The 26,421-nt window shown below is 35.2% G+C and overlaps 1 protein-coding gene across 2 annotated transcripts; it reads left to right on the forward strand.

The window, feature by feature from the left end:
* Positions 1-25,752, forward strand: LOC144842878 (neuronal acetylcholine receptor subunit alpha-9-like). 2 transcript variants are annotated; one of them, XR_013612189.1, is made up of 9 exons: positions 1-313; positions 12,894-13,039; positions 14,063-14,107; positions 16,658-16,767; positions 17,809-17,953; positions 18,385-18,496; positions 20,366-20,650; positions 21,300-23,577; positions 25,595-25,752. XR_013612189.1 is itself a non-coding variant. In XM_078699452.1 (8 exons), exons 1-8 carry the CDS (start codon positions 238-240, stop codon positions 21,818-21,820), a joined length of 1,440 nt encoding a protein of 479 aa, XP_078555578.1. In that variant the 5' UTR covers positions 1-237; the 3' UTR covers positions 21,821-23,720. The 2 variants fall into 2 exon arrangements, 1 of the variants encoding a protein (XP_078555578.1); XM_078699452.1 differs by lacking the exon at positions 25,595-25,752 and having other exon boundaries at positions 21,300-23,720.
* Positions 25,753-26,421: the final 669 nt, after the last annotated feature.

Consider the following 26,421-nt stretch of genomic DNA (forward strand, 5'->3'; position numbering starts at 1 on the left):
CATGTAATGGAGCGTTCAGTGTGTATGTGCAAAAATGATGGGATTGGCGCATCAGTGATTGTCCAACTTTAACTTGGATTCACAGTTCATATTTAACTGAAATGCTCTATGGTGTTACTAAACCATGACACTAATGGTCAAGCATTAAAACCATTCTATCCCCCACTACTGTTGAAGTTGTAGGACTGTGTGCATTTCTCTCTCGGGGACACAACGCGACGCAAGGAATAAGTTACCATGGCTGGTCCGCCGCCGCCTAGCTCAACATGGTATATTATTTGTACATGCTTTTTACTATGTTCAACTATACAAGGTAAGACATGCACCCGATTATCTTTATATTACATAATACATGTCCAGTTTCCTAGGCAAATTCTGAATACAGTGTAACATGTATCGAGCCTATATTAGGTTAGGCTTATGGCAGGCCTCGAATATAGGAAAACGTCACAGAGATTCGCATTAATATCAATCTTTTACATTTATCATTATTCAATTTATTATATTTATAATGTAGTACAGTTTCTTTTGCTGGTTTCTGTACAAGGAAAATAAATATAATTTGTACTCAAGACATTTATGTTATACTATTACTATAATTAATACTTTTCTTTAATTTTTCCTATATATCATTACCAACCCATTTGATAGTTAATGTAATCAGACTATTGGTGCCACGTTTTCCTTCGATTTTCTTTTTTTGTACTGTAGGCCTATACTTTTGTTTTGTAAAAATACTGATGCCAGTATTAACGCGCGTACTAACATCATATTGCCTTTTAACAAAATTTCAGCTTTTGTTTCGTGGTAGTATTCAACAATTCAATTATCTTGTTATTCTTTTTTTATGTCGTAAGTTTAAACCTGAATAACAGGAATGACCTCTTATAATCATGCATAAACTTTGATGATGTTAATTGGATACATTCATTAGTAATTAATACCATGCATATAACCTTAATAGCTTTAATTCCATTTTAGTATTTTGAATCTTTAAACATTATGAATTATTTGGCAAATATAATTGAATATTATACTGTGTTTAATGACGTATAACATTTCTGCATGCAATCGTTTTTTTAATTCTAGTTTGAAGATTTTTGGTTCATTGTATCATATTGACAATCAAACACTTTCTGTAAATTATATTATAGAGATTGACGCGCGCGTGTAATATTCGTGGGTCACGCGGGGTACACGCAGGGTATACACGGGGTACACGCAGGGTATACGCAGGGTACACGCGGGGTATACGCGGGGTACACACGGGGTATACGCGAGGTATACGCGGGGTATACGCGAGGTATACGCGAGGTATACGCGGGGTATACGCGAGGTACACGCGGGGTATACGCGTTGTACACGCAGGGTATACGCGGGATACACGCGGGGTACACACGCGTACTAGCTAGTTTGTAAAGTAATCTTTGTTTTCTTTCTTCTATAATAATAGTCGTGGATATCCACTTTTTATAATCATTTGGAAAAATAACTTTAACAATGATTTCAAATTATGCTTGCCACAACCGTCACTGGAAATAGACACTGACGTCACGAAATTCTTGTTTACTTTTTTCATTATTATTAATGTGTATGTAATGATATAGGCCTAATGCGATTTCTATCACCTTATAATAATAAACAAAAACAATTTATTCAAAGAGCGTAATAACTGGATCATGATGATGAAAGTCGTACCTTGTGCCTACGTGATTGAATATGAATGTAATGGTACGCAATAAATACAGTGATTACCGTAATTTAATTGATATATGCATATAATATTTTTAGATTTCGTCTCGTTAAAATCAACTATTTGATATGTTAATTTTTAGTTGTATAGAAAAAGCTCAGGCCTCCATAATTTATTTTTCTCGGTAGTTTAATCGAGGCAAATAATGAATATTATTTCAAATACATGTCAAAAGTTTAATATTATACTGCGCGGGAAAACATTGTAGGCCTATAATTTCGTCACTGACGAAATGAGAAATTCGAGCAATCCGAACAAACGAAGTTATTACAAATAGCAAGTTAATTAACTATAAACTTATAAAGTTATTGACAATCAATCACATGTTTTAGCGGATATATTTTTTTTCTAAGCTAAATTGAAATAACAAAAATTGTCTTTACTGGTTTACTTATCAATTTACATTAGTGTAAGCACTCACTTTTTATTATTTCCATCGCCTTAAAAACTGATTAATTATCCTGATAATGTTATTTTAAAAATGATATAATACATTCATTGTATAAATTTTAAAGATGAAAAATGAATTATTCTATAGTGCGTAAGTAACTATAAAAGTATGCTTATCAATTTGTCGCGTAAACTGATAACACGTCCAAATTACTGTACTTTGTTGTCAAACACTATAACACGATTGAATGTATGTATATTAATATATTGGGCATTTTGCCCGAGGAATTGTTAAAAGGTTTTCCACAATTTATCAAGCACAAGAAATAATATTTCTGAAGTGCTATCTGATCTAAGTAAGGGGATGATGATGATCACATGGTTCATTGGACTGTCATGCATTGAGCTGAGCCAATACTATTTTGTGTGTATACTGTACTCTCTTGGGTTTTAATTCGTTTCTCTATCTATTCAATAGATATGGCTAATCAAGCACACCTCTTCTGGTTCCCTCGTGTTACTTATTTCTATGCATTGAAAATTGTATTTATTTTAACCACAATCACAAAAAACTAAAAGATATCGGTGTTTAAAAGAAGTGAGCTATAGCGCACCAAGTATTTAATGCTTACTTCCTTCTTCCCCACCCACCCCATGCCACTCTAGGAGGAGGAACATAGGAAACAGTTCAGCCAATCACCGGCGACGGATCATCCGATGTCTGACGCGTAGGCCTACGTTATTGCGTTGCGTCCTAGGGAACCATCTCGAAGCGCACCAATCATGATGCGATGGATCACACTGTCGAACTGTGATTGGTCATCTCACGATATTGGCGCAACGCAAACGAGTTGACCAATGACAAGCGACAGTTTGAATAATCCTTGTGATTGGTTGCAATAAACTTAATTCCAACTAGCTAGGCCCATGGGAGCGCAGCCTGTATGTGATTGCCTATATGATGGCGTTTGTACAGTAGCTACCAGATCCAGGATTGCCCACATACAATTACTTGCGTTGCGCTTACAGGTGAACTATGCGTTTTCAAGTCACGTGTCCCTAACACCTTTGCTAATCTAGAATCTTGTTTCCGTTTTTTTTTATAAATCAGATTAAATCAAAGTAAATAAGATGCGCCAAATTAGCTTGACTAATATCGGTTAACCAAACATCTACAAAAAAACAATCTAGTTTAATTGCCTGGCAGCATCGGATAATTTAACGGTTCGCTAAATCAACATGGAATGGCTTTTATCCGAATAGTTTTAATTATACCCGAGTGATGGAAATGATAATAATCAATGTAATTGAGAATTCGAGGCGTAATAAATTTCCTTTCTATATGATGAATAATACATTATTTAATCCTTACTTCTTTTCTTCTGTTTTTATATAATGATTAAGACCTCTTATGATAAATCTCTCTCAGCAACGCAACAAAATAAAGTGTCTCTTTATAAGGTTAACACACTACCATGATACAGACTGCAGTAGAACATCTATTTTATAATGATCAAATCATTATTGTTATTTCTTTATTCCAATCCAACAACAATAAACAATACATAAAAATCAATTTCCAATTAAATTCTTTTATACACATCTTCTTCTTAATGTGCCATGTTCAACAATAACTTTGGCGGTTATTTCCAAATAGTCTGCAATATTCATTTCCATTGTAATTTGTTTCACAAACATGATTCCCTGCTTTCCCTTAGGTCTTGTCTTTTGTATTTCTGTACAATAGCACGGTGTAGTGTTACTGTACAATAGCACTGTGTTGTGTTACTGTACAATAGCACTGTGTAGTGTTACTGTACAATAGAACTGTGTTGTGTTACTGTACAATAGCACTGTGTTGTGTTACTGTACAATAGCACTGTGTTGTGTTACTGTACAATAGCAATGTGTTGTGTTACTGTACAATAGCAGTGTGTTGTGTTACTGTACAATAGAACTGTTTAGTGTTACTGTACAATAGCACTGTGTAGTGTTACTGTACAATAGCAAAGTCTAGTGTTACTGTACAATAGCAGTGTGTAGTGTTACTGTACAATAGCACTGTGTAGTATTACTGTACAATAGCACTGTGTAGTGTTACTGTACAATAGCACTATGTAGTATTACTGTACAATAGCAGTGTGTAGTATTACTTTACAATAGCACTGTGTAGTGTTACTGTACAATAGCACGGTGTAGTGTTACTGTACAATAGCAGTGTGTAGTATTACTGTACAATAGCAGTGTGTAGTGTTAATGTACAATAGCAGTGTTTAGTGTTAATGCACAATAGCACTGTGTAGTGTTACTGTACAATAGCACTGTGTAGTATTACTGTACAATAGCACTGTGTAGTGTTACTGTACAATAGCACTGTGTAGTATAACTGTACAATGGTACTGTGTAGTTTTACTGTACAATAGCAGTGTTTAGTGTTAATGTACAATAGCACTGTGTAGTGTTACTGTACAATAGCACTGTGTAGTGTTACTGTACAATAGCACTGTGTAGTGTTACTGCATGCACCGTACTGTGTAATGTTAATGTACAATGGTACTGTATAGTTTTACTGTACAATAGCACTGTGTAGTATTACTGTACAATGGTATATGTGTAGTGTTACTGTACAATAGCAGTGTGTAGTGTTACTACACAGTAGCAGTGTGTAGTGTTACTGTACAATAGCACTGTGTAGTGTTACTGCATGCACCGTACTGTGTAATGTTACTGTACAATGGTACTGTGTAATGTTACTGTACAATGATACTGTGTAATGTTACTGTACAATAGAACTGTGTATAGTGTTAATGTAACTTTTCCAGAAGTCTGTATAGAATACACATTAGATTAACCTTGACGTATAAAACGATTAAAATAAATTCCGTTATGTAAAAAAAAGTTAGTATTAAGTAAATTTCTCACGTATGTTTTGATAAAAAGCCGTCGATAAATATGCAATGATGGCGAAAATTATGCAACGAAACATAGGCACGGAGGAAATGTGGCAATTTGGTGTCATAGAATGGCTATTTTCAGTATAATCTATCGTTATTTGTTACATTTAATCGTTTCAGCTTCTCAATTTTGAATTTATAAGAAAATAGATCCGGAATCTGTTAACTGATGGGCATAAATAGGTCAACAAACATTTTAATGATGACTTTGAATTGATTGTTGGAAGTGTCTATAATTATGGAAACAGCCTCACAGGCTTAGAAAGGAATGCCACATATCTAGGGATTATTAACTAGTATAATTAAAACCAATGAAATTCAATAAATGTAAAGTTCATTATCCTTGCTTAGTGGAGGAGACACATGGGTGTTTCAAAATCTCTTTCAGTCAGTTTGTTCCACTCAGTCTGTGTATAGGTCTATGAAGCTCAGTATCTACACTATCGCACTAGTTTGACAAACAAATGTGATGTGCCCAAACATATTTTAAGAAAACCCAAATTACAAAAAGCTCTGTCTACACTATCAAACTTTATGTGACAAAACATGATACGATATGTCCATGGATACGATGATGTCATATCACATAAAGTTTGATAGTGTAGACAGAGCTTTAGACTTGGGTTCTTTTCGGTGTGGGAGTACGTAGGCGTGGCTTCATGTCAGACACCATACGTATGCGTCAACACTTTAGTCCAAGAGCATTAGTTCATAAGTATAGGCAGACCCGGAAATTTCTGGTAACAAGCTAATTTTTTCAGGAAAGGTCGAGAACTATGATTGGAACATCATACTAAAAGTCCTGAAAAATCCTCCTTGTGCTCTCCGAGATATCCAAGATGGCGTCCAAAATGGCTGCCATTTTAAATTGGTCTATAACTTTGTAAACGCTTGTCGTAGAGTATCGATTTTGGTGTCAAATAGTTCACAATATATACATTCCTATTTGCTCTAACAGAAAATTTTGTCAAAAAATGGCCGCTACTACAGTTTCTGGCAGTTTGACCTTTGACCTGGTCTTATCATATCTCGGTAATGGCTTGTCATAGAGAATTAAGATTAGGCCCAAATTGTTCAGAACATGCATATTTTTATTTGGTGTAATGAAATATTTTATCCCAAAATGACCGGAAGTGAGGTTATTGACCTCTTATTGACCTATTCATATCTCTTTACCGTATCTCAAGAAATATTTGTCGTAGAGCATTACTTTTGGTGTCATATTGTTTGGAACATATACATTTCTATTTAGTCTAATACAACAGTTTGCCCTCAAATGCTCGGGAGTAAGTTAATTTATTGAAAACTTAAAAAATCAAAGAGCTACATAGGCAGAGGATATGAATACTGTAGAAAAAATCTAAATCAAAGTTTTAACTCTGCCTTAAAACATGTTTTGGGCATAGCACATCATCAGGTAAAGTGAATTGTTACAAAAAGAAAATATGAAGTCAATAAATTACAAAGAATAACTGTCAGTGGCTAATCAAAGTTGGTTAAGTAAACAAAAGACAATTGGCAAATACATATGTACACAGCACATATCCGACCATTTATATGCAATTTTGAATTGCGTGCAAACGCGACTCTATTGCTCACTATGTCGGTCGGTAAACACTAACTCATATTCATATCTTTTTGTTATTTTGACACTGGATATTAATACTTGTAGGCAAATATAAATGTTTTTAAACATTTTTCAACATTTTTTAACTTTTTCAGCAATTTCGGTCGGTTGGTCAGTCGGTAAACACTAACTCACATTCATATTTTTTCGTTATTTTGACACTGGATATTAATACTTGGAGGCAAATATAAATGTTTTTACAATTTTTTTTACATTTTCAGCAATTTCGGTTATTCGGTCAGTTGGTAAACACTAACTCATATTCATATTTTTTCGTTATTTTGACACTGGATATTATTTAATACTTGGAGGAAATGTTTTTAAAAATGTGAACATTTTTAAACATTTTCAGCAAATTCGGTCAGTTGGTCGGTCGGTAAATAAACAATAACTCAAATTTACGCACGCGACTGCAGCCATGTATATGGCCTTGTTGACTTTGTAAAAATGCATTTTGAAACATTCCTTGCTTTAAATGTTCGTTGTATGGCTTATTTATGATAAAAAGAGAATATACCCTAGGTATTTCACGTCAAACGCTCTTTACTCGGCATGCATAGACTTTCTTTTCCAGATTCAGATTTTATTTTTCATATGCCCTATATATGATTTATTAAATATTGAAAATATGCAAAATAAGGGTCTTTAAATCACTTCAACATTGATCAGCAGCATTCTGTTACAGTCATTCATCATCTGATGTTGCATCTTCAACATCTTGGTGTTTGTTGCTTCTTTCACATCATTATCATCATGTTCATCTGTATGGGTGTTGTTGCATGTTTGCCCAAAAGTTATGACGTTATGAGGTTAGAGAACATTCAATAGTGCATTCTCTTTTAAAACAAGGAATGACCTGGTTTCATGTTTCAAAATGCATTATTTTTACAAATAAAATGGTCTTTAACATTAAGTTTTTGACAATCCGGAGTATAATATATGCCATGTACATAGTGTTCCCTGCCAATTGAGCATTTCCATGCGAAATGTATATGACCTGAACATTTCATTCTCACACTCACAGTATCATAAAGTCTATACATTTCCTAAATTACATAACATTTCTACTTTTCTGAACAAAAAAAATTATCATAATTTCTATAATAAATTATAATAATAACGACGTGATTTCAACAAAAGCACTAATTCGCGTATGTACTGTAATGCGAGTTACAGACGAATAACGCATTTAAAATGTATTCATGACATCTACATATAGGTGACATTTTGTAGCAATAACCTTTCAACCATACTAGTATGAGAATTTCAATTAACGTGTCCCATGATATTCTTTGTTCTATCGAAGTTAAATAAATGATTATTTTGGTTTTTTCTTGTATAGTTCATACCCTTATTACAGTAAAATTTACCCTCAAGGTTATTGTTGAAAATAACAAAACACTCTTCAACTACCCAATAAAATGTTGCGGAATAACCCATTTTTTTGTTTACTTAACCAACTTTGATTAGCCAATGACAGTTATTCTTTGTAAGTTATTGACTTGATATTTTCTTTTTGTAACTTTACCTGATGATGTGCTATGCCCAAAACATGTTTTAAGGCAGAATTAAAACTTTGATTTAGATTTTTTCTACAGTATTCATATCCTCTGCCTATGTAGCTCTTTGATTTTTTAAATTTTCAATAAATTAACTTACTTCCGAGCATTTGAGGGCAAACTGTTGTATTAGACTAAATAGAAATGTATATGTTCCAAACAATATGACACCAAAAGTAATGCTTTACGACAAATATTTCTTGAGATACGGTAAAGAGATATGAATAGGTCAATAAGAGGTCAATAACCTCACTTCCGGTCATTTTGGGATAAAATATTTCATTACACCAAATAAAAATATGCATGTTCTGAACAATTTGGGCCTAATCTTAATTCTCTATGACAAGCCATTACCGAGATATGATAAGACCAGGTCAAAGGTCAAACTGCCAGAAACTGTAGTAGCGGCCATTTTTTGACAAAATTTTCTGTTAGAGCAAATAGGAATGTATATATTGTGAACTATTTGAAACCAAAATCGATAATCTACGACAAGCGGTTACAAAGTTATAGACCAATTTAAAATGGCAGCCATTTTGGACGCCATCTTGGATTTCTCGGAGAGCACAAGGAGGATTTTTCAGGACTTTTAGTATGATGTTCCAATCATAGTTCTCGACCTTTCCTGAAAAAATTAGCTTGTTACCAAAAATTTCCGGGTCAAACCCTAATGCTCTTGGACTACTTGTTCTGTTTTACGGAACGGACAACGGTGTAGTTTTGTTAAATAATGGAAATCGTATAAATAGTTGAAAGATACAGAAAAAGTGCAATGTAATTCCAATTCCAATAAATGAATGATTTGATGACTTGCAATACAGTATAAGCTGTTTTTATTTTAATAATCCTATCCATTATCATTACTAAAATCTGTTTTACCTTTGTATTTGTACTCTTTATTCGTATGTATATCCTGGATGTAAAATTGTTACCGTTTTTAAATACTTTTATCGTTTTATACATTTTAATGTAAATACACCATAATTCAGCTTCGGCTGCGACAGTGGTATAAACTTGAAATAACTGAACTACACTTGCTTTCTTTCTGAGAAACAGAACAATGGGAATGCATGGATATACATCATAATTTGTACGCGCACGCATACAAAAGGAAAGTATAGCATTGTCTCAAGCTTGCCGAGGTGTAATTTACTAAATACAATATGAATTTAAATCTTTCGGAGTAAGAAGTTCTTTAATTCCCCTTTTAATCTTCATTACGCAAAATGCGAAAGACGGCAAAGCATAAACGGTATTTCTGTCACTTTTCCGAATTAGGTAAACATCACAGTGAGATGTTTTTCATTCATTTGATGATATATAATTTTAGAATCGAGCAATTTCCTAATTAAAAGTGCGATATCGATTATCGTCGCTAAACACTGGTAATAACTCATGTTATAAGCATTCAAGGACTGTAGGCTAAAGGATCTCATTCTATAAGATTGAGAGCGACGGAAATGACATGAACTGTTCTTATATAATCTTTGTTATCACTGGTTGAGTTCTATAAATAATTAATTGCACGCGATTCTCGGCGCGCGATTTGTATTGTCAAGCGAAGTCATTCATGCTCACTGCTGATTGGTCAAAATAAAAATTTCAGCAAAATTCTTGATACATCGCAGCGAATTCGGAGTCCTAATCACGTCCACATTCAAATCGTACGAATTTGGTGTGATCCTATGCTTTACCACTGAACCCATTTTCCATGATATTTTTCCCAGGGCGCCGGACCGGATCCAGGCGCGATGTAAACGCAGCTTAAAAGAGGCAAGAAAAATCCGATGCTTTAAGAATATTACCAGACATGTGTGACTTGTTCTTGCCTTAATTCGTTTTCTTTTTTGTTTGTTTGTGTCTTTATTTTTATTACAAACACTTCCTTACTATACTAGGATCTTGCAATTTTGTAAATTAATTTACTATATGTTTTAGATGAATTGGTATAAATGATTTCAATCTTTAGATATTTATTTATAGTGCATTTTATTGTATTCTCGTGGTGGCTGTATAGCTTTCAAATCAGATTATAGTGCTAATTTGAATATCTACACAATGTACGTCTCCTCAATTCTCCTCCACTTCGATTGAACTATAATTATGAACTAAAATCATAATATAATATTCTATATTTTTAAAATCGATTTTTAAAATAAAAAATATCAATATTTAAGGAATGCAATTTCCAAAAATGAATTATTCTGATGAATATTCTTTTTTTAACATAAAATTTAGTATTTTAAAGGAAATTTATCGATTGAAATCGAATATCATTGTTAAAACATCTGGATGGCACTGGTACCGAAATAAACAATTCATATTTATATATATTCATAATATTTAATAGAGTAGCCTGCATTAATGGCGTGTATTATATACACGTACAATATTCATGTTCGCGCTTCCTGCTAATGGAATATTAGTGAATTACATGATAAGTATTGTTATACTTACTTTATAATTATGATGGTGGTAATATATTTACCATCATGCGTAAGTACATTATAATTATAAACATAATCAAAACAGTTCTAAGTACAATCACAACAAGATTTTGAATCTACAACCCGCGTAATTTACAATTAACCAAGTAAACACAATTCTTCGCTAATAAATGTACAACTATATTCAACAAGTAGGCCTAGGCCTATTTATGTTTTCTTCTTTTACAATTGTGTAAACTCTATTCAGGGAGAAAGTGTGTTGAGAGGCGGTTCGGCTGGGTGCTGGGTGGGATGAGTGAACTAAACGTTTGGGAGAGTTGAGGTGCCAGAACACTATATAGCCATAACATCGGCAAGGGTTCGAGACTCACTGACTCCATAGTTCTGGTGGTAGAACAAGTCTTCTCGGATAAGGACTATAAACCGTAGGTCCAGTGTATGCATATTGCTCGTTTGCACTTTACAGAACCTAGTACATCTTTCGAGACGAGTAGCTAGGGGGTTACCCCGGTGTACTAGTTCACACACACACACACACACACACACTGTCGTGGACAGGCGTAATTGCGCCGTATTTGGCTGCCGATGACACGATGTGACCCTTAGGGGAGAAGAATGTTGTTGAAAAGGTGTAACATCTAAGACCACAGCGCTCTGATCTTTATGAAATAGCGCTATATAAATGTCGCATTACATTACAAGCATGCGCAGAAACTGATTACGCTCTACTTCTGTGCAACGTGGTGTGCAGTGTAAATCATATTATATATTCAAAATTATGATTTGCTGGAGGGGATTTAGTTTATTTGTTTAAAATTTCTCTTTGCAACGCATTCTATGTTAACACTTAGGCTACACTTAGCATCATAGCCTTTATGATAGATGTCATAGACAGTTGATGCCTTCAACACAAATTGGAAGACAACAGTAAGACAAAATCAATACACAGCCGGTAGCGTCCAAACTCTGACAGTGATTTTTCATTAAGTGAATTTGAGTTGTAGTTTTAGATTGTAAAGACGGATATAAACGCTAAGTTAAGCAGCTATTCTACGTAATTAGCACGTCTCGGGAGAATTCGCTCAGAAGGGACACTTCGATTATCACGAGTAATTTAACAAGCATTGTACAGCTTTATTTATTAATTTTCTGTAATTAAAATTAAGCTAATACACTTTTTTAAATCGTAAAAAAATTGTTTTTTTATTGATAAATCAAATCACATGTACACTTATCGTCGCAAATTAGAATAAAAAATCATTCAAATATAAGATTATTTATTTCAAGTTCTATTTCTTAATTTCATGTAATTAAAATTACGGAGTACTAATGTCCACAATATTAGATTATTATAGTTATAAGTGCATCTGAAATTCCATTTTCTAATCTTTTAAACAAATTAAGTTTTATAATTAGCGAATTGAAGACACAAATTGCTGTAAATCTGAATTTGTATTATTAGTATCCAAATTAACTATTAAAATGTTATTAGTATTTATAACCATATTTACTTGATCGTCCTCCAATTTGTCAAATTATGGAATTAGATAACAACAACAAAAGATAACAAAAGATAAAAAAAAAATTAAAAAAAAAAATTATGGAATTAGTAAAACATGAGAAGGGGATATAATATTTGACCTTTGATTTGATTTTTATAACCTTTGATTCGATATTAACACGACTTTTAATATATCTACTGCGCATGTCCATTTAAGCGTGCGTGCTGAAGGACGCGTAATAATTGCGTGTCATTACTTGTGTGCCACGTGATTTCCACACCTTTATACTATTTTAAAAATTAAATCTTTTTTCGTGTTCTTAGATTGTGGACAGGTTTGCGACCTATATCCTTTTTTAGTCTCTCGACCTGCCTGCTTGTTTATTTTTCACCAAAATCTTAGACTTCCTAAGCAGTGGCGGTAAACGTAGTGAAATGAAGTGCTGAACCAATCTTTTGCATTATAATTTGTGAAATTTAGAGAGGGCCTGTCCGGCTGCCCCTTACCCTGGAATCCGCTCCTGCTAAGTTGTATCTCAAGATTAGTAAATAGGCTTGCTTAGTTAAAGTAAAGGCCTATACTGTTTTCACTAGTGGAAAACAATGTGACTGTTACCAGGTCAGCCTCATGTAATAACTTATTTATCTTTATTCTGTTTAAGGAACACTTGGATCTCGTCAGCAGAAAGATCTTTTGTATGATTTATTTGAGAAAAGTAGTTACAATAAACTGGTACGACCCGTCAAAAACGAAACGGATAACATCACCGTATCAGTGGAACTATACTTGAGTCAAATAAATAATGTCGTAAGTAGCTCATTATCACTGGCACACGCATTCTCTCTGCTCCCTGAGGTTGTATATGATTCCAGTGACTATTGCCTATGATCACCATCTTTACAATGATCATTATCACAGTGATCATCACCATTACAATGATCACCATCATCACAATGATCATCATCATCACAATGATCATCATCATCACAATGATCACCATCATCACAATGATCACCATCATCACAATGATCATTATCAAAATTGTCATCATCACAATGATCACATCATCAAAATGATCACATCATCACAATGATCACCATCATCATAATGATCATCATCATCACAATGATCATCATCACAATGATCACTACCATCACAATGATCATTATCAAAATGATCATCATCACAATGATCACATCATCAAAATGATCACACCATCACAATGATCATCATCACCATCATCATAATGATCATCATCATCACAATGAGCATGATCACCATCATCACAATGATCATTATCACATGATCACCATCACCACAATGTGATCAGCATTATCACAATGATCACCATTATGATAACAGAAATGTTATTAGATATGTACAGTATCCAGCACACATATTTTATTCTCAGATTTAGCGAATAAACGGCTGTAATTATTAGGTTTAAACTATTAATGACATACTATAATTGCACTAGTGTTTATAATTCATCTCGAAATCAAGGAAATGACAAAACAAACTCATTTTATATTAAAAACAAACAGATGATGCAATGAGAGAGAGCTTTGCCATTCGTTTTCGCTCGTCAAATCTAATTTTGAAGTTGATGCGTATACATTTCTTTCCAATAATCCGTGTGCACATGTTTGGTTATGTCGGTTCAATGTTGATGTGTGTAGGGAGAGAGATTTGGTGCGTTATTTTAGTTGACATGGAAGAATAATTATAGTAAATAATTTTAAAACAGGCCTGCATTGCAATCGTGCACTGTGCCCTTGTATTTCATCTTAGTAATTCCAAATGCTTACAAACATTTATTTCTTTTTTTAGAACGAAAAGTATCAATACCTTAGCATGATGGTTTGGTTGACGCAGGTAAGTAAGATATTGAGAGCTGGTTAAAAGTTACCTTTGATTAGTAGAGTATACACTTCATAAAGATCGGTCAACCATGCGCTATAGATGTACACTACCGTCACGCTATGTACGCACCCATGTTATGTACGCAATCACGCTATGTACGAACTCACGCTATGTACGCACTCACACTTTGTACGCACTCATTCATGTACATGCACTCACGTTATCTATGCACATACTAAATGTACGCACTCACACTATGTACGCACACACACAACATACGCACTCACCCTATGTACGCACCCACGCTATGTACGCACCCACGCTATGTACGCACTCACGCTATGTTCACACACCCTATATACGCACCCTACGCTATGTACGCACTCACACTATATACGCACTCACCCTATGTACGCACCCACGCTATGTACGCACCCACGCTATGTTCGCACCCACGCTATGTACGCACCCACGCTATGTTCGCACTCACACTATGTACGCACTAACACTATGTACGCACCCACGCAATGTTCGCACTCACACAATGTACGCACTCGCGCTATGTACGCACTCACGCTATGTACGAACTCGCACTATGTACGCACCCACGCTATGTACGCATTCTCGCCGTATATCTCCTCGTGGTATAACATCACACATATTACATGCATTTTCTATATGTGTATTTCATTGCCAGGTGGTGGTCGGCTTTAATTAAAGTTTGAATGTATGTCTTATTGATCGGCACTTTGGATTTAACGATAGATAACGACAAGTCAAGTGGGCCTATAGTATTTTAACGATTTCTCTTGTCAATGTTTGACCTAATCCAAATGAAATATCCACCAGAAGTCTGAGTATATTGACTATGCAATCTCAGGTATCACGTGGAAAGGTGTTCTGAAGGCACTTAGTTGATAAGCTGTTTAATCCAATCAATGCCTAATACACTGTCGCAAAAGGTATACTTTAACTTTATATAATTACTAGGCCTATACAGTAAATTGTATCTTGGCCAAGGTTAGATAGAAAGATTTTTGTATCATCGATTATAAGCCCTGTCTTTGACAGCATTGCTTAAAGCAGAGCTGGAATAGCACATCTATCATCCCTTAAAGCTGGTAAAATGATACGAATTAGTAAGACGATGATATTTCAATGAGAAATCGAGACATGAATACAAATTATAAAATGATATTTAACACTAATCTTAATTTTATTTACTAACTATTCAAAGAATACAAATGACATTTATCACAAGCACATAATTGCATCACTCTTGAGACTGATTGGCTATCAATTTTCACGCGTACGCGCGCGTAAATGATCACCGAATGACTCAAAAGGATTGCCTTATTATTGATTGTCATTCTTGGTATCATTTGGGATTTCTAGCATTATATCAAATCTCACAACACAATATATATTCATATGCTGGAAAAGTAGGTGTTGAATTTAATCAGAATGTGTAAGTTCTGTCTACAGTATCAAATTTTTGTGAAAAAAAATGTGATGTGCCCATAATAATATGGACATGATGATGTCATATCACTACCATATTTGGAAATATCACTACCATATTTGGAAATATCACTACCATAATTGGGCACATCACACTCTTTTGTCAAACTAGTTTGATAGTGTAGACAAAGCTGAAGACGGATGAGATGAAGTGTGTACCACAGTATCTTTTTCATCATCATTTTCCTAATCATCATCATCTGGATGTCTAAGGATGGATACGCAAGCCTGTGAACTACAGCGATTTTAATTGCTTTTGCTTATACCTGCCTCCTTAGATTTCCACCTGTCTTGTTTTTGTTACCTTTGTTTTAAATGTATTTTGATTTTAAAGGCTAAATAAAGAATGAATGAATCAATCAATCAACAACATCAATTATCTCATCACATTAAAGCCACGTTCACACTGGGCCAGCAACCCTCTCTTTTGCTATATTCAAAAGCCCGGACCTGACCTTTAACATACTTGAGGATATTTGTATTACCCAAAGATTTGATATAGCCGAAGTAGGCCCTCTAGCCTTCGGCTTATTACACCTCTCTGGTATGACCACAGATTCTGCCCACAATAAGGTTGATCGCAAATAGCTTGATTTCGCGAGGAACGTCATTGCACAACGCATGATGGAAAGGGTTTGGGAACAAACGTCACGACGCGTACGTACAAACAACAAATCACGTACGTGCGCGTCGTGACGTTTGCTCCCAAACCCTTCCCATCAAGCGCCACGCACACTATTTACGATAAATCTTATACTCACTCACAATTTACAAACTCTAGTACTGACGTATATCCTATTCAGCCAACAGTTCATTGTCTTTTGGCGCTGATTTATGCACAGTTAAATTATAAAAAGAAAACACATTCAGTCTGCGAAAGTGATTTTTTGGTCTAGTTTGTTTATTTGGCGTCGTGTGCTGACGACATTACTCAATGTTCAACACATTATGTTATTGACTTTCACAGTATGAATAATGTATAAAGAACAATAATGGAACAATAATGAATATTATATTCAAATTGTGTTCTATTATTTGTAGCGTTGGAAAGATGAATACCTAGTGTGGAACTCAAGCGACTACCAAGGCCTGGACGTCATCCGTGTGCCTGCAAGCAAAGTTTGGCTTCCCGATACAATATTATACAACACGTAAGCACGTCGTACCGTTAAAGTTTGGTTCCCACTGGTACGCAATGCAAGGACGTAACGCAACGCAAAGTGGTTTGACCAATCTCAAGCGATAGATTATTCGAACAGTTGCGTCTACGTCCTTCCGTTGCGTCATAGTGGGAACCAAGCTTAAGGCCAATTCACACAGACGAGCGGTAACGCTAATAAAACATATAGAATCTATGTTAATCCTTATGACCATTTACACAAAATGTGGAGTTGACAGGCAGTTTCCGCTCAGGATAGATACAGATTCTACGTTGGACAAGTTTACGCGGTTTTCCGCTTACCGTTACCGCTCGTCTGTGTAAATTGACCGTTACTCGTGCATTTAGAATCTATGAAGGGTGAGGTAATTGATGACCCCCGAAAACACTTTCAGACATCACCTCGAAGTATTGTACTATAATTGTATTTTTCAACCGTATTCGTTATTATTTTTTAGCTTTTTCATAATGATGGGTAAATAGGCCTAAAGAACGAATAAAAAGTACAGTTTAATCTTAAGCTCTGTCTACGCTATCTAAAGCGTGGTTCCCACTAGCGACGCAACGCAAGGACGTAACGCAACGCAAGTGAACTGACCAATCACAAGCGATGGCTTATTCGCTTGTGATTGCTAACTGTCTATAACTTCGCTTGTCATTGGTTAAAACGCTTGCGTTGCGTTTACGTCCTTGCGTTACGTTCTAGTGGGAAGCAAGCTTAATTAGTTTGCCAAAAAAGAACCCAACCCAAGAACAAATATGGTAGTGATATGACAGTAGAATCCCTATAATTTTTCTTTTCAATGTTTTCTTTCTTTTTTTCGTATTTAAAATGTTTTTTTGTGATCGATTTTCTTTCTAATTTTAATAGGTCCTAGCTCAACCAATTATCTTTCTCACGACTTGCCCAACATTTTCATTTTTTTTAAATGAAAATGTTTCGTAGAGTTATATGTTAAGCACCAAGCCGCAGCAGTAGTGCCACAAATGTAATAATAACATTTGTTGTTTGTAACATTTTGTCATTTTTCAGTCGTGATGAAAGTTCCAACGAACCGTTCATGACGGTAACCACTAACGTAATCGTAACGGAAAACGGTAGTGTGGATTGGAGTGCGCCCCTTACGATCAAATCTCATTGCTCGGTTGATGTCTACCTCTATCCGTTTGATAAACAGGTGAGAGCTGATTACTGTATTATAATAGTATGTGTTATATAACACCTAAATAAATTCCTGCCATTTGATTGGACGATTGTGGGTCACATGGCGTGCAATAGTACGCACTATTAAACATTCATTATTTGTATATTGTATCATGTAGCATTAATTCAATTTAGGCTTTATATGTAGGAATGCATTTGAGTAGAAAAAAGTATACGAATATGTCTTCGTAATAAACACATCCCCCATGCTGCTCAGTAAACTATAGTCTGTGTTCCAGACGGAGTTTTGACTTAATAATCAGTAAACAGATAAATATTTTGGCATATATGGCGTTTCATACGTATACTACTTGAGCTTGTAAAGCCTCGAAACTTTGTGCAAGTCTAAGTATATTACTGTAACTTGTCATTTATCCGATTTTTATTGATAACATTTGTTGACAGGTATGTCAATTGAAGTTTGGTTCGTGGCAACACGACACCAAGTACATTGACTACTTCGATGATACAGCTGACGCGTCGAACTACAATCATAACGGCGAATGGGACACACTTGGTAAGTTTACTTAATATGGACGAAAACGGATGACGCGAACGATGACGCGTGCTGACGCTTACAACTTTTTTTCCACTTGCACTTGACTTATGACGAGCGACAGTTCGAATAATCCATCGCTTGTGATTGGTCAAATCACTTAAGCTTGGTTCCCTCAAGAAACGCAACGCAAGAACGTAAAGCTCTGTCTACACTATCACACTTTATGTGACAAAAATATATGATGTGCCCATATATATGGACATGATGATGTCATACTTATGGTGGGCACATCACATGTTTTTGTCGTCACATAAAGTTTGATAGTGTAGACAGAGCTTAAGGCAACGTAAGTAATTTGACTAATCACACGCGATGGATTATTCGAACTGTTGCTTGTCATTATCCAACTCTACGTCCTTGTATTGCGTATCATATGAATCTCTTGAGCAACGAAATAGCTAAATTGCCTCAACACACTCCACTGGGACATTAATACCACTGATTTCGCACCGTGATATTCTACAAAACACTTGATTTTCATGTTCCCACCTAAATATCTCGGCTATTATAAATCGGATTCTTTTGGTTAGTAGCTCAAAATAAACTGTAGACAATACTGAACATTGTGATATATGTTTGAAATTGTAAAGTTAAAAAAAGTATGTGTCATTTTACGTTTTAAAACTCACCATCCATTGCCCGCTGACAGTGTGAGGTCAATTTTTTACCTATTTTCTAAAGTACCACAGTGTTTTATTTGCAATTTAAGATCACTTGTATGTCATCAATCATTTTGGTTAGTTTCTTAAAAGAAAGCTGAATATTCATAGATTCCTTACATACTTTTCTTATGAGCATTGGCTTAAAATAGACTGTGTCAAAATAGCAAAATCTATTTTGAAAAAATCTAAAAAATCGCGGCAAAATTCAAATAGGGTTTGCCTGTGTTATCAAGCCTTCACTTGACAGACCGTTGGATTGTAGCTAAGTTTGGGGTTAATTTTTCATTATATAATTTGTAAGTAGCATTTTAATTTTTATATCATTCTAATGTTTGATATATAAGGAACAATTATTAGGTGTTATTTAGTTCTATATGTCGTTTTTTATATTCACAATTGCAAAATTAAGATACCTATGTTTGAATGCCAGTGAGCTGGGATCTACCATTTATCACTCGGGTAATGGTTATGTTTATCTTTCTGTGACCTGTTTAATTAATAGATGGTAATTATTACGAAGTCTGGAAATGTTCATACTATACTAGTTTATGTCATTTTAATTTCTTTGGTTAAAACATGTAATCAATAATTGTGGAAATTAGATGTAGTCATAATGGTTGACCCCCCCTTCTATATAATGAACGATGACAAGACTTGGGTTGCATGAACTTGGTATGAACCTATAAGTAGATAAACAGCTCAATAGGTACATATTAAAAATCACTGTTTGGTTGCAAAATTTGCACCAAGAGATTCATATGATAGTGGGACCCAAACGTGGCGCTGCGCTTACGTCATTTCGTTGCGTCCTAGTGTAAAACAAGCTTTAACGAACGTCCCACTGTTAATATTATAGAGTTAAGTATCAAAACGGTACTCAATGTAAGCGAATAAAAGAAACAACTGGGTGATTGTTACACGGAGGCCTGGTTATTACAATTAAGGCTATCTTAAGCTTGGTTCCCACTGACGCAACGCAACAACGACGTAGGCGCAAAACGAAAGTGAGTTGATCGATCGAGCGATACTTCTCGGATGCTTTGCATCCGAAATGGAAACCAAGTTTTAGCATTGGTACTTGGCAATAACCCCAACAAACATATCAATATGCTTATCTATTGATTTGAATGTATTAATTGTATTGTATTGTTTCATTAATTTGTAGAAATCGCTCACAAGAAAGAGTTAGAAACGTTCAGCTGTTGTCCTGATAAAACATACGCCAGTGTAACTTTTAGATTGGAAATCAAAAGACGCCCTCTGTTTTACTTTCTTAATCTGGTTGTGCCGTGTTTGGTGATATCTGCAATGTCATTGGTCGAATTCATTTTACCATGTAACTCTGGAGAAAAAGTTTCGCTGGGAATCACAGTACTTTTGTCATTAACAGTGTTTATGTTGGTTGTGGCTGAAAATATGCCAGCCAGCGGAAGTGATATTCCAATATTGTGTAAGTTTTCTGTTCTATATAAATGTCAGCGCAGGTGTAATTCAACGGTGTATTAGTACATAACAGCCACTGATCACCAACTGGGCCCTCTGGGAGACCAGTCTTTGACTAAAGAGGTTACCCAGTATAAATATATATTTCAATCAATTCAATCAATGTACGTTACGTTTACGCGGATCTTGATTTCCCCTAGAGACGTATGACGTAACACAACGTAAGGGATTTGACCAATCACAACAGATAGATTATTCGAACTGTCGCTTCATTGGTCAACTCGTTTGCGTTGCGTCCCCTTGGACACAACGCAAGGTCGTAAGTACACCGCACAGGTCACGATGCAGTGAATCCGCAACTACATCGCGTCGTGATTACGTGCGTTGCACTTACGTCCTTGCGTTGCGTCTTAAAACTAGGTTCCCTCTAGCGACGCAACGCAATGACGTCTCTAGTAAGGGATTTGACCAATCACAAGCGATGGATTATCCGAACTGTCTCTTGTCATTGGTCAACTCGCTTGCGTTGCGCGTACGTCCTTGCGTTGTGTCTCTAGTGGGAACCACGCTTAAATATTAATCAAAGTTAACTCGTGACGATCGAGTTCAAATCATATACCTGTACGTAATAACAAATGTATTTTTATTCTTTTCAGCTCGATTTTATATCATCACAATAATGTGTGTTTCCATATCTTTATTAATGACTATACTAGTGCTAAACTGTCACCATCGACAAACTCCACTTCCAAGATGGATGCAAGTGGTTTTCTTGCAATTTCTTGCTCGCCCTCTATGTCTTCATGTTCACGTTAAAAAAATTCAGCGAAGCAACTCGAAACGAGTCTACGAGCCCATAACACAGACTATTTACACGGATATGGATATGGGCCCGCAGGAAGACCCGATCGATATAACTACGCGCGAAAAACGTTTGAATGGTACGCGCAACAACATGCGATCACTTTCATCGATGGAGTCGGCGTCTGATCCTGTATGCCGAGAAATGTTGCGTAACCAGAGATTTCTTGTAGAACATTTTGCAGAAAAAGAGAAAACAGATCAACTAATAAGCGATTGGCAACTGGTTGCTAGCGTTCTTGATCGTCTTTTTTTGTGGATTTACCTGATTTGCATCGTCATCATTGATTCCGTTATTTTCACTCAGATGCTTTAACTGAAACTCGACGTAATTGCTGGTTTTGGTTCGGATATTTAAAAATGACGATGTACCCGAATGCGACCGACTATGACGTCACAAAATCCGTGACGTGTAGACTATTTGATAACTATAGTGTCAAAACTTTCCGAAATGTTGTTGAACGTTTATGACTCTATCGTTATAAACTTTTACATAGACAAAATATATGGAATGGACACTCAACGTATAATCAGAATGTTTGAACAGTTGACTTGATCACTTTAGTGTCAGAACTTTTCGACTAAAGCTTTATATATATAAAATCATGGAATTAGGAACGTACGATTTTAGAATCAGAAAAACAATATACAGTACAGTAGTAATAGGTGTGTAAAAAAACCTTATTTTAACCATTATGTTGGTGGTGATGATCACCACAACACAATCTATGGATTTGGGAACACTTATATTTAGAACCAGAAAATTAAATAGTATTATAGGGGTAAACATTCATTTAATTATATATCGTGGTTTTTAAATGCCATTAGATAGTATGATACAATTTTAACGATTAGACTATCATTAATGAATAGATAATTGTTAGACTTAAGCTTGGTTCCCACTAGCGACGCGACGCAACGTAAGCAAATGCCCTTCTAATAATTATGTTTGCCCCCGCCTGCGGTTCCCACTTGTGATTCGCAATACAACACTTTGCGTCGATACGTCGCTGCGTTGCGTTCTAGTGGGAACCACGCAGTGACCTATCGCAAGCTATGATCCATAAAGCGTGGTTCCCACTAGCGACGAAACTTAACGCAACCTACGTAACGTAAGAAAATGCCCTTCCAATAATTGTGTTTGCCCCCACCTGCGTGAAATCAAACCTGCGATGTTTGCAGCACTGTTGCGTCGTCGGTTCCCACTTGTGATTACGCAATACAGCGCTTTGCGTCGATACGTCGCTGCGTTACGTTGCGTTGCGTTCTAGTGGGAACCACGCTTTACGATTGGTCAAATTTTACTTGCGACACGCTTACGTTCATCTTGCGTTGTGGGATCCAAGCCTACGACGTCGGACTACGCTCGCGTCGAACGAATTGCTTTAAAAATGTGTTGATGTTTGGAGATAGTTTTTAAGCTATGGCACTATTTATTTTGGTGGTGGTGGTATCATTATTTGACCTATTATTTTTTAAACGAATTTGGTGTTATTAAAGTTAAGGTGTATGTAATTTAAGATTTGAAGTAACTTATCTTGTGTGTGCTGCTAAATTGATGATAAATCTGCACATAACGCATTATTTCATCGTTTGAACGCATTATTTAATCGTTTGAACGCGTTTCTAATCCAGAAAAAACAAACTATTTAACTTAGCCCAGGTGTATATTGTTTGCATGCTACTAATTATAGTATTGTAAGCGTTGCATAATTACAGGTGGCAACATTTCAGAACAGTGTTCGAAGAATTTGAGAGTAGGAGGCTGGATGAGCTTTTATTGAATGTTTGAGAAATCTCATCTCCAGAGACCTTTCCGCAATACGTCACTGGCAATAATAATAATATTATTAATAATTGACATTGGAAACGGAATTATGATTCATGTCCATGTTGAAAAAGGAAATTAGTCAATTATCACGTGACAGACTACAAGTATGGCGTTTTTGTACGAACTAAGGAAAGTTTACACTCGTAAGTTTGTTGAATAAAACAGTTTAGTGCAGTAAAGTAGGCCTACCTGCTGGACAGTCTGATTCAAAAAGTTTAAAAACAGTAATATTAGCCGATAATGTAAGTATCGTATTGTTTGGTTTTGTAGTCATGTCATTAAATATTGTAAATATCCGTAAAAGTTATAGTAAAAGGATATGTTTGGTGCTGGATTACCGCTAGTTTGTGAATTGCATTTCTGCAATGTAATAATATTACACAATAAAGACTAATAAAAAGTATGTGTATACATGTGATTTTCATTTATATATTATTGCTAAAAACAAATTAAAGTTTAAAAAAGAAGACCAAAAGTAATGAAAGGAACTGTGAAATCCATGAACTCGAAGTGACGTCACGCCATTTTGCATATTGAAAATCTTACTACGGTTTGTCTGGTGAATGAAGAGAGATTGGAAAATAGAAATATATGGATAAAAAAGGTTTCATATAGAACTATATTTTTAAATGTAGGGCTACCTAGGCCAATAAGATCGCCATTTAAATAATAAATACTCATTCATCCAGGTAGTATTATCCACTTGACTTAAGCTCTGTTTACACTATCACACTTTATGTGACAGCAAAATGTGATGTGCCCATATATGGGCATGATGTCATATATGGGTAATGGTATATCACTACCATATTTGGGCACATCCCACTTTTTTTGTCAAACTAGTTTGATCATAGAGATATTATGGTTCACTATGGTTTGATAGTGTAAACAGAACTTTACTTGTTATTGGATATGTTGTGAAACGTCGCTGTTTACTAAACAAAAGTAAGTCCAGTGGATTAGATTGTAAAATTGTTATAATGACAATTTAAATTCTGGCATGATTTGAGCACGATGATTTTTAGCGAAGCAAGTATCATATCCGAAAGCTAATGGATGGATTATAACAGCACTCTATAGTGTCTATGTCCGTGTTTCTGTAGCCAAAATTTAACCGGTAATTAACCGATAAACTGCTTGTGGAAACGGGGTTTAACCGATTCCGCTCGAAAAAATTTAACCGATAAGTATCTCATACCAATCGGATAATTATGCTATCATTTTTAACCTTTGACCTGGAGGACACATTGTTGCGTTGTGATTGGGCACCTGGTTGTTTTGGTAATAACTGATCATGCGCACTTTATTGGTTAACAATTAACCGATGATGTCGTTTTGGCTGAGGAAACACGGCCTATAATCAATATTATTTGTCTACACATTGTGAATAGGCCTATTGTTCAGTTATTGTGAATTCGATATCAAGTCAGCCCAATCGTGTAGACAGAATCCAAAATAGATTTTTATTCTTTTTAGCTAAAACATGTCCTAATTATAATGTTAATTTAAATTCATCGAAGTAAGCGAAGACTTATTTTTCATGGTATTTCTTCAAATTATATGAGTTCTATTTTTTATTGTGACTTGATTTCTTTGTTTAAAGTCAACGTTCCTGGTCGTACTCGCTCAGAGGCGAGTAGACGTCACAAAAAAGAGATTTATTTCAGAGATTAGCTCAAAATCTTGAATGTTTATGATATTGATATTTAAAAAAATAGTTTATTCGTTTTTAGATCTGAAATTGTAAAAGTAGTTTAATGTTAACTGTGTTCTTTGTTTTGTTTATTTTATCTCAGCCTGATAGTGGAGGTTTTTGTCTCTGTTGGTTGTGAATAAAATAAAAAATAAAAATAAAATATATGACATGGTTTCAGAATCCTACTTGGAACGAGAAGAAGTCATTCAGAAAGGCCTATATAACACGAGACATGCTATTTGGCCCTATGCATACGTATACGTGTCTTGTTTATATACTTTATTGTCGTTAGTAAGTACATGCTGAAATAAATAATGTTATTGAATGTTTAGTCTTGTCTTAAACCAACTTGTTGGGCGTCTCTCTCTCAGTGTTTTAGTCGCTTTATCATGGATGATCGATCTATTCATTAATCCTTGCTTATGTCTTTTACGTTATGAATACGTCATGCGAGTAGATCTGTCCTGTGTTATATTTTCGTTCGAAATATTATTGATGACACAAAGAATAGTTTAAACGTCAAATCCCTTCTAGTAATTTTATTTTATTTTTTACAACGTCAGCTAAGTGTTTCTAAAAGTGGATTTTACAAAACTTTGCTAAAACTTTTGTCCAGACGTCGCGACGTCGCTAACAATTCAAAAGACGACTGGACAAAGAACACTACACCAACTGTAGTATTGTTGTGTGTTTGGTGGGGGTATGTAAGTATGGCTCTCCTTTTTCGACTTTTGTGAATTTATTGTAAGTTTAATTGTATAATTGTGCTTTTTGTACAGCTCCAAATTAGTAAATGTTATCAAATATTATACCTTTAATTTGTTACACCAAATTAGATAGATATTAAATGTTGAAAAACCTTATAATATGTCATTAATTCAAGCATACACAACAAGCGGATGAAAGTTGTTGTTTTGATTGTAGGCTAGCCTTCTTGTCTGTACTCTGGACACAACAACACTGGACGAGGCAGGTTCGTTCGCTTGTCTGAATTTTTGGGAATAGGGCCACCGTGTAGCCTAAGCCTGGTAGGTACAGATGGATTCCCGTACAGATGGCGGTACAGATCATAAGTGGGAAATACTTGGAAGAGGACTCGCTCTCCCTGGTCCACAATTTTGGCTCTGGCTCAAAATTGATATTAATAAAATGAAGTGTTTTTTTTTCTAACTAGGCCTAAGGCTAGGCCTAATTGTTTGTAGATATTAAAATGAAAGTATTTGCGATCAGGTCCGTCTGTTGTTCAGCAGACCTGTTACTGTGGATACCCAAACCGAATCGTACTATGGTATACAGTATATCGACCATCATCACGCTATCTGCCCTGAAAGACAAAAACAAACAAAACTTTAAGTATCATACACCTTTTTCATGAAACGGAAGACATCTT

The sequence above is a fragment of the Antedon bifida genome, chromosome 5 (assembly GCF_963402885.1).
Source record: "Antedon bifida chromosome 5, ecAntBifi1.1, whole genome shotgun sequence".
NCBI lineage: Eukaryota > Metazoa > Echinodermata > Crinoidea > Comatulida > Antedonidae > Antedon > Antedon bifida.

Excerpts from the sequence above, each read along its gene's own strand:
- LOC144842878 (XM_078699452.1), top strand. The coding sequence starts at position 238 with ATGGCTGGTCCGCCGCCGCCTAGCTCAACATGGTATATTATTTGTACA. Across the intron at positions 314-12,893 it reads ACTATGTTCAACTATACAAG|GAACACTTGGATCTCGTCAG; the intron begins GTAAGACATGCA and ends ATTCTGTTTAAG. Across the intron at positions 18,497-20,365 it reads CGGCGAATGGGACACACTTG|AAATCGCTCACAAGAAAGAG; the intron begins GTAAGTTTACTT and ends ATTAATTTGTAG.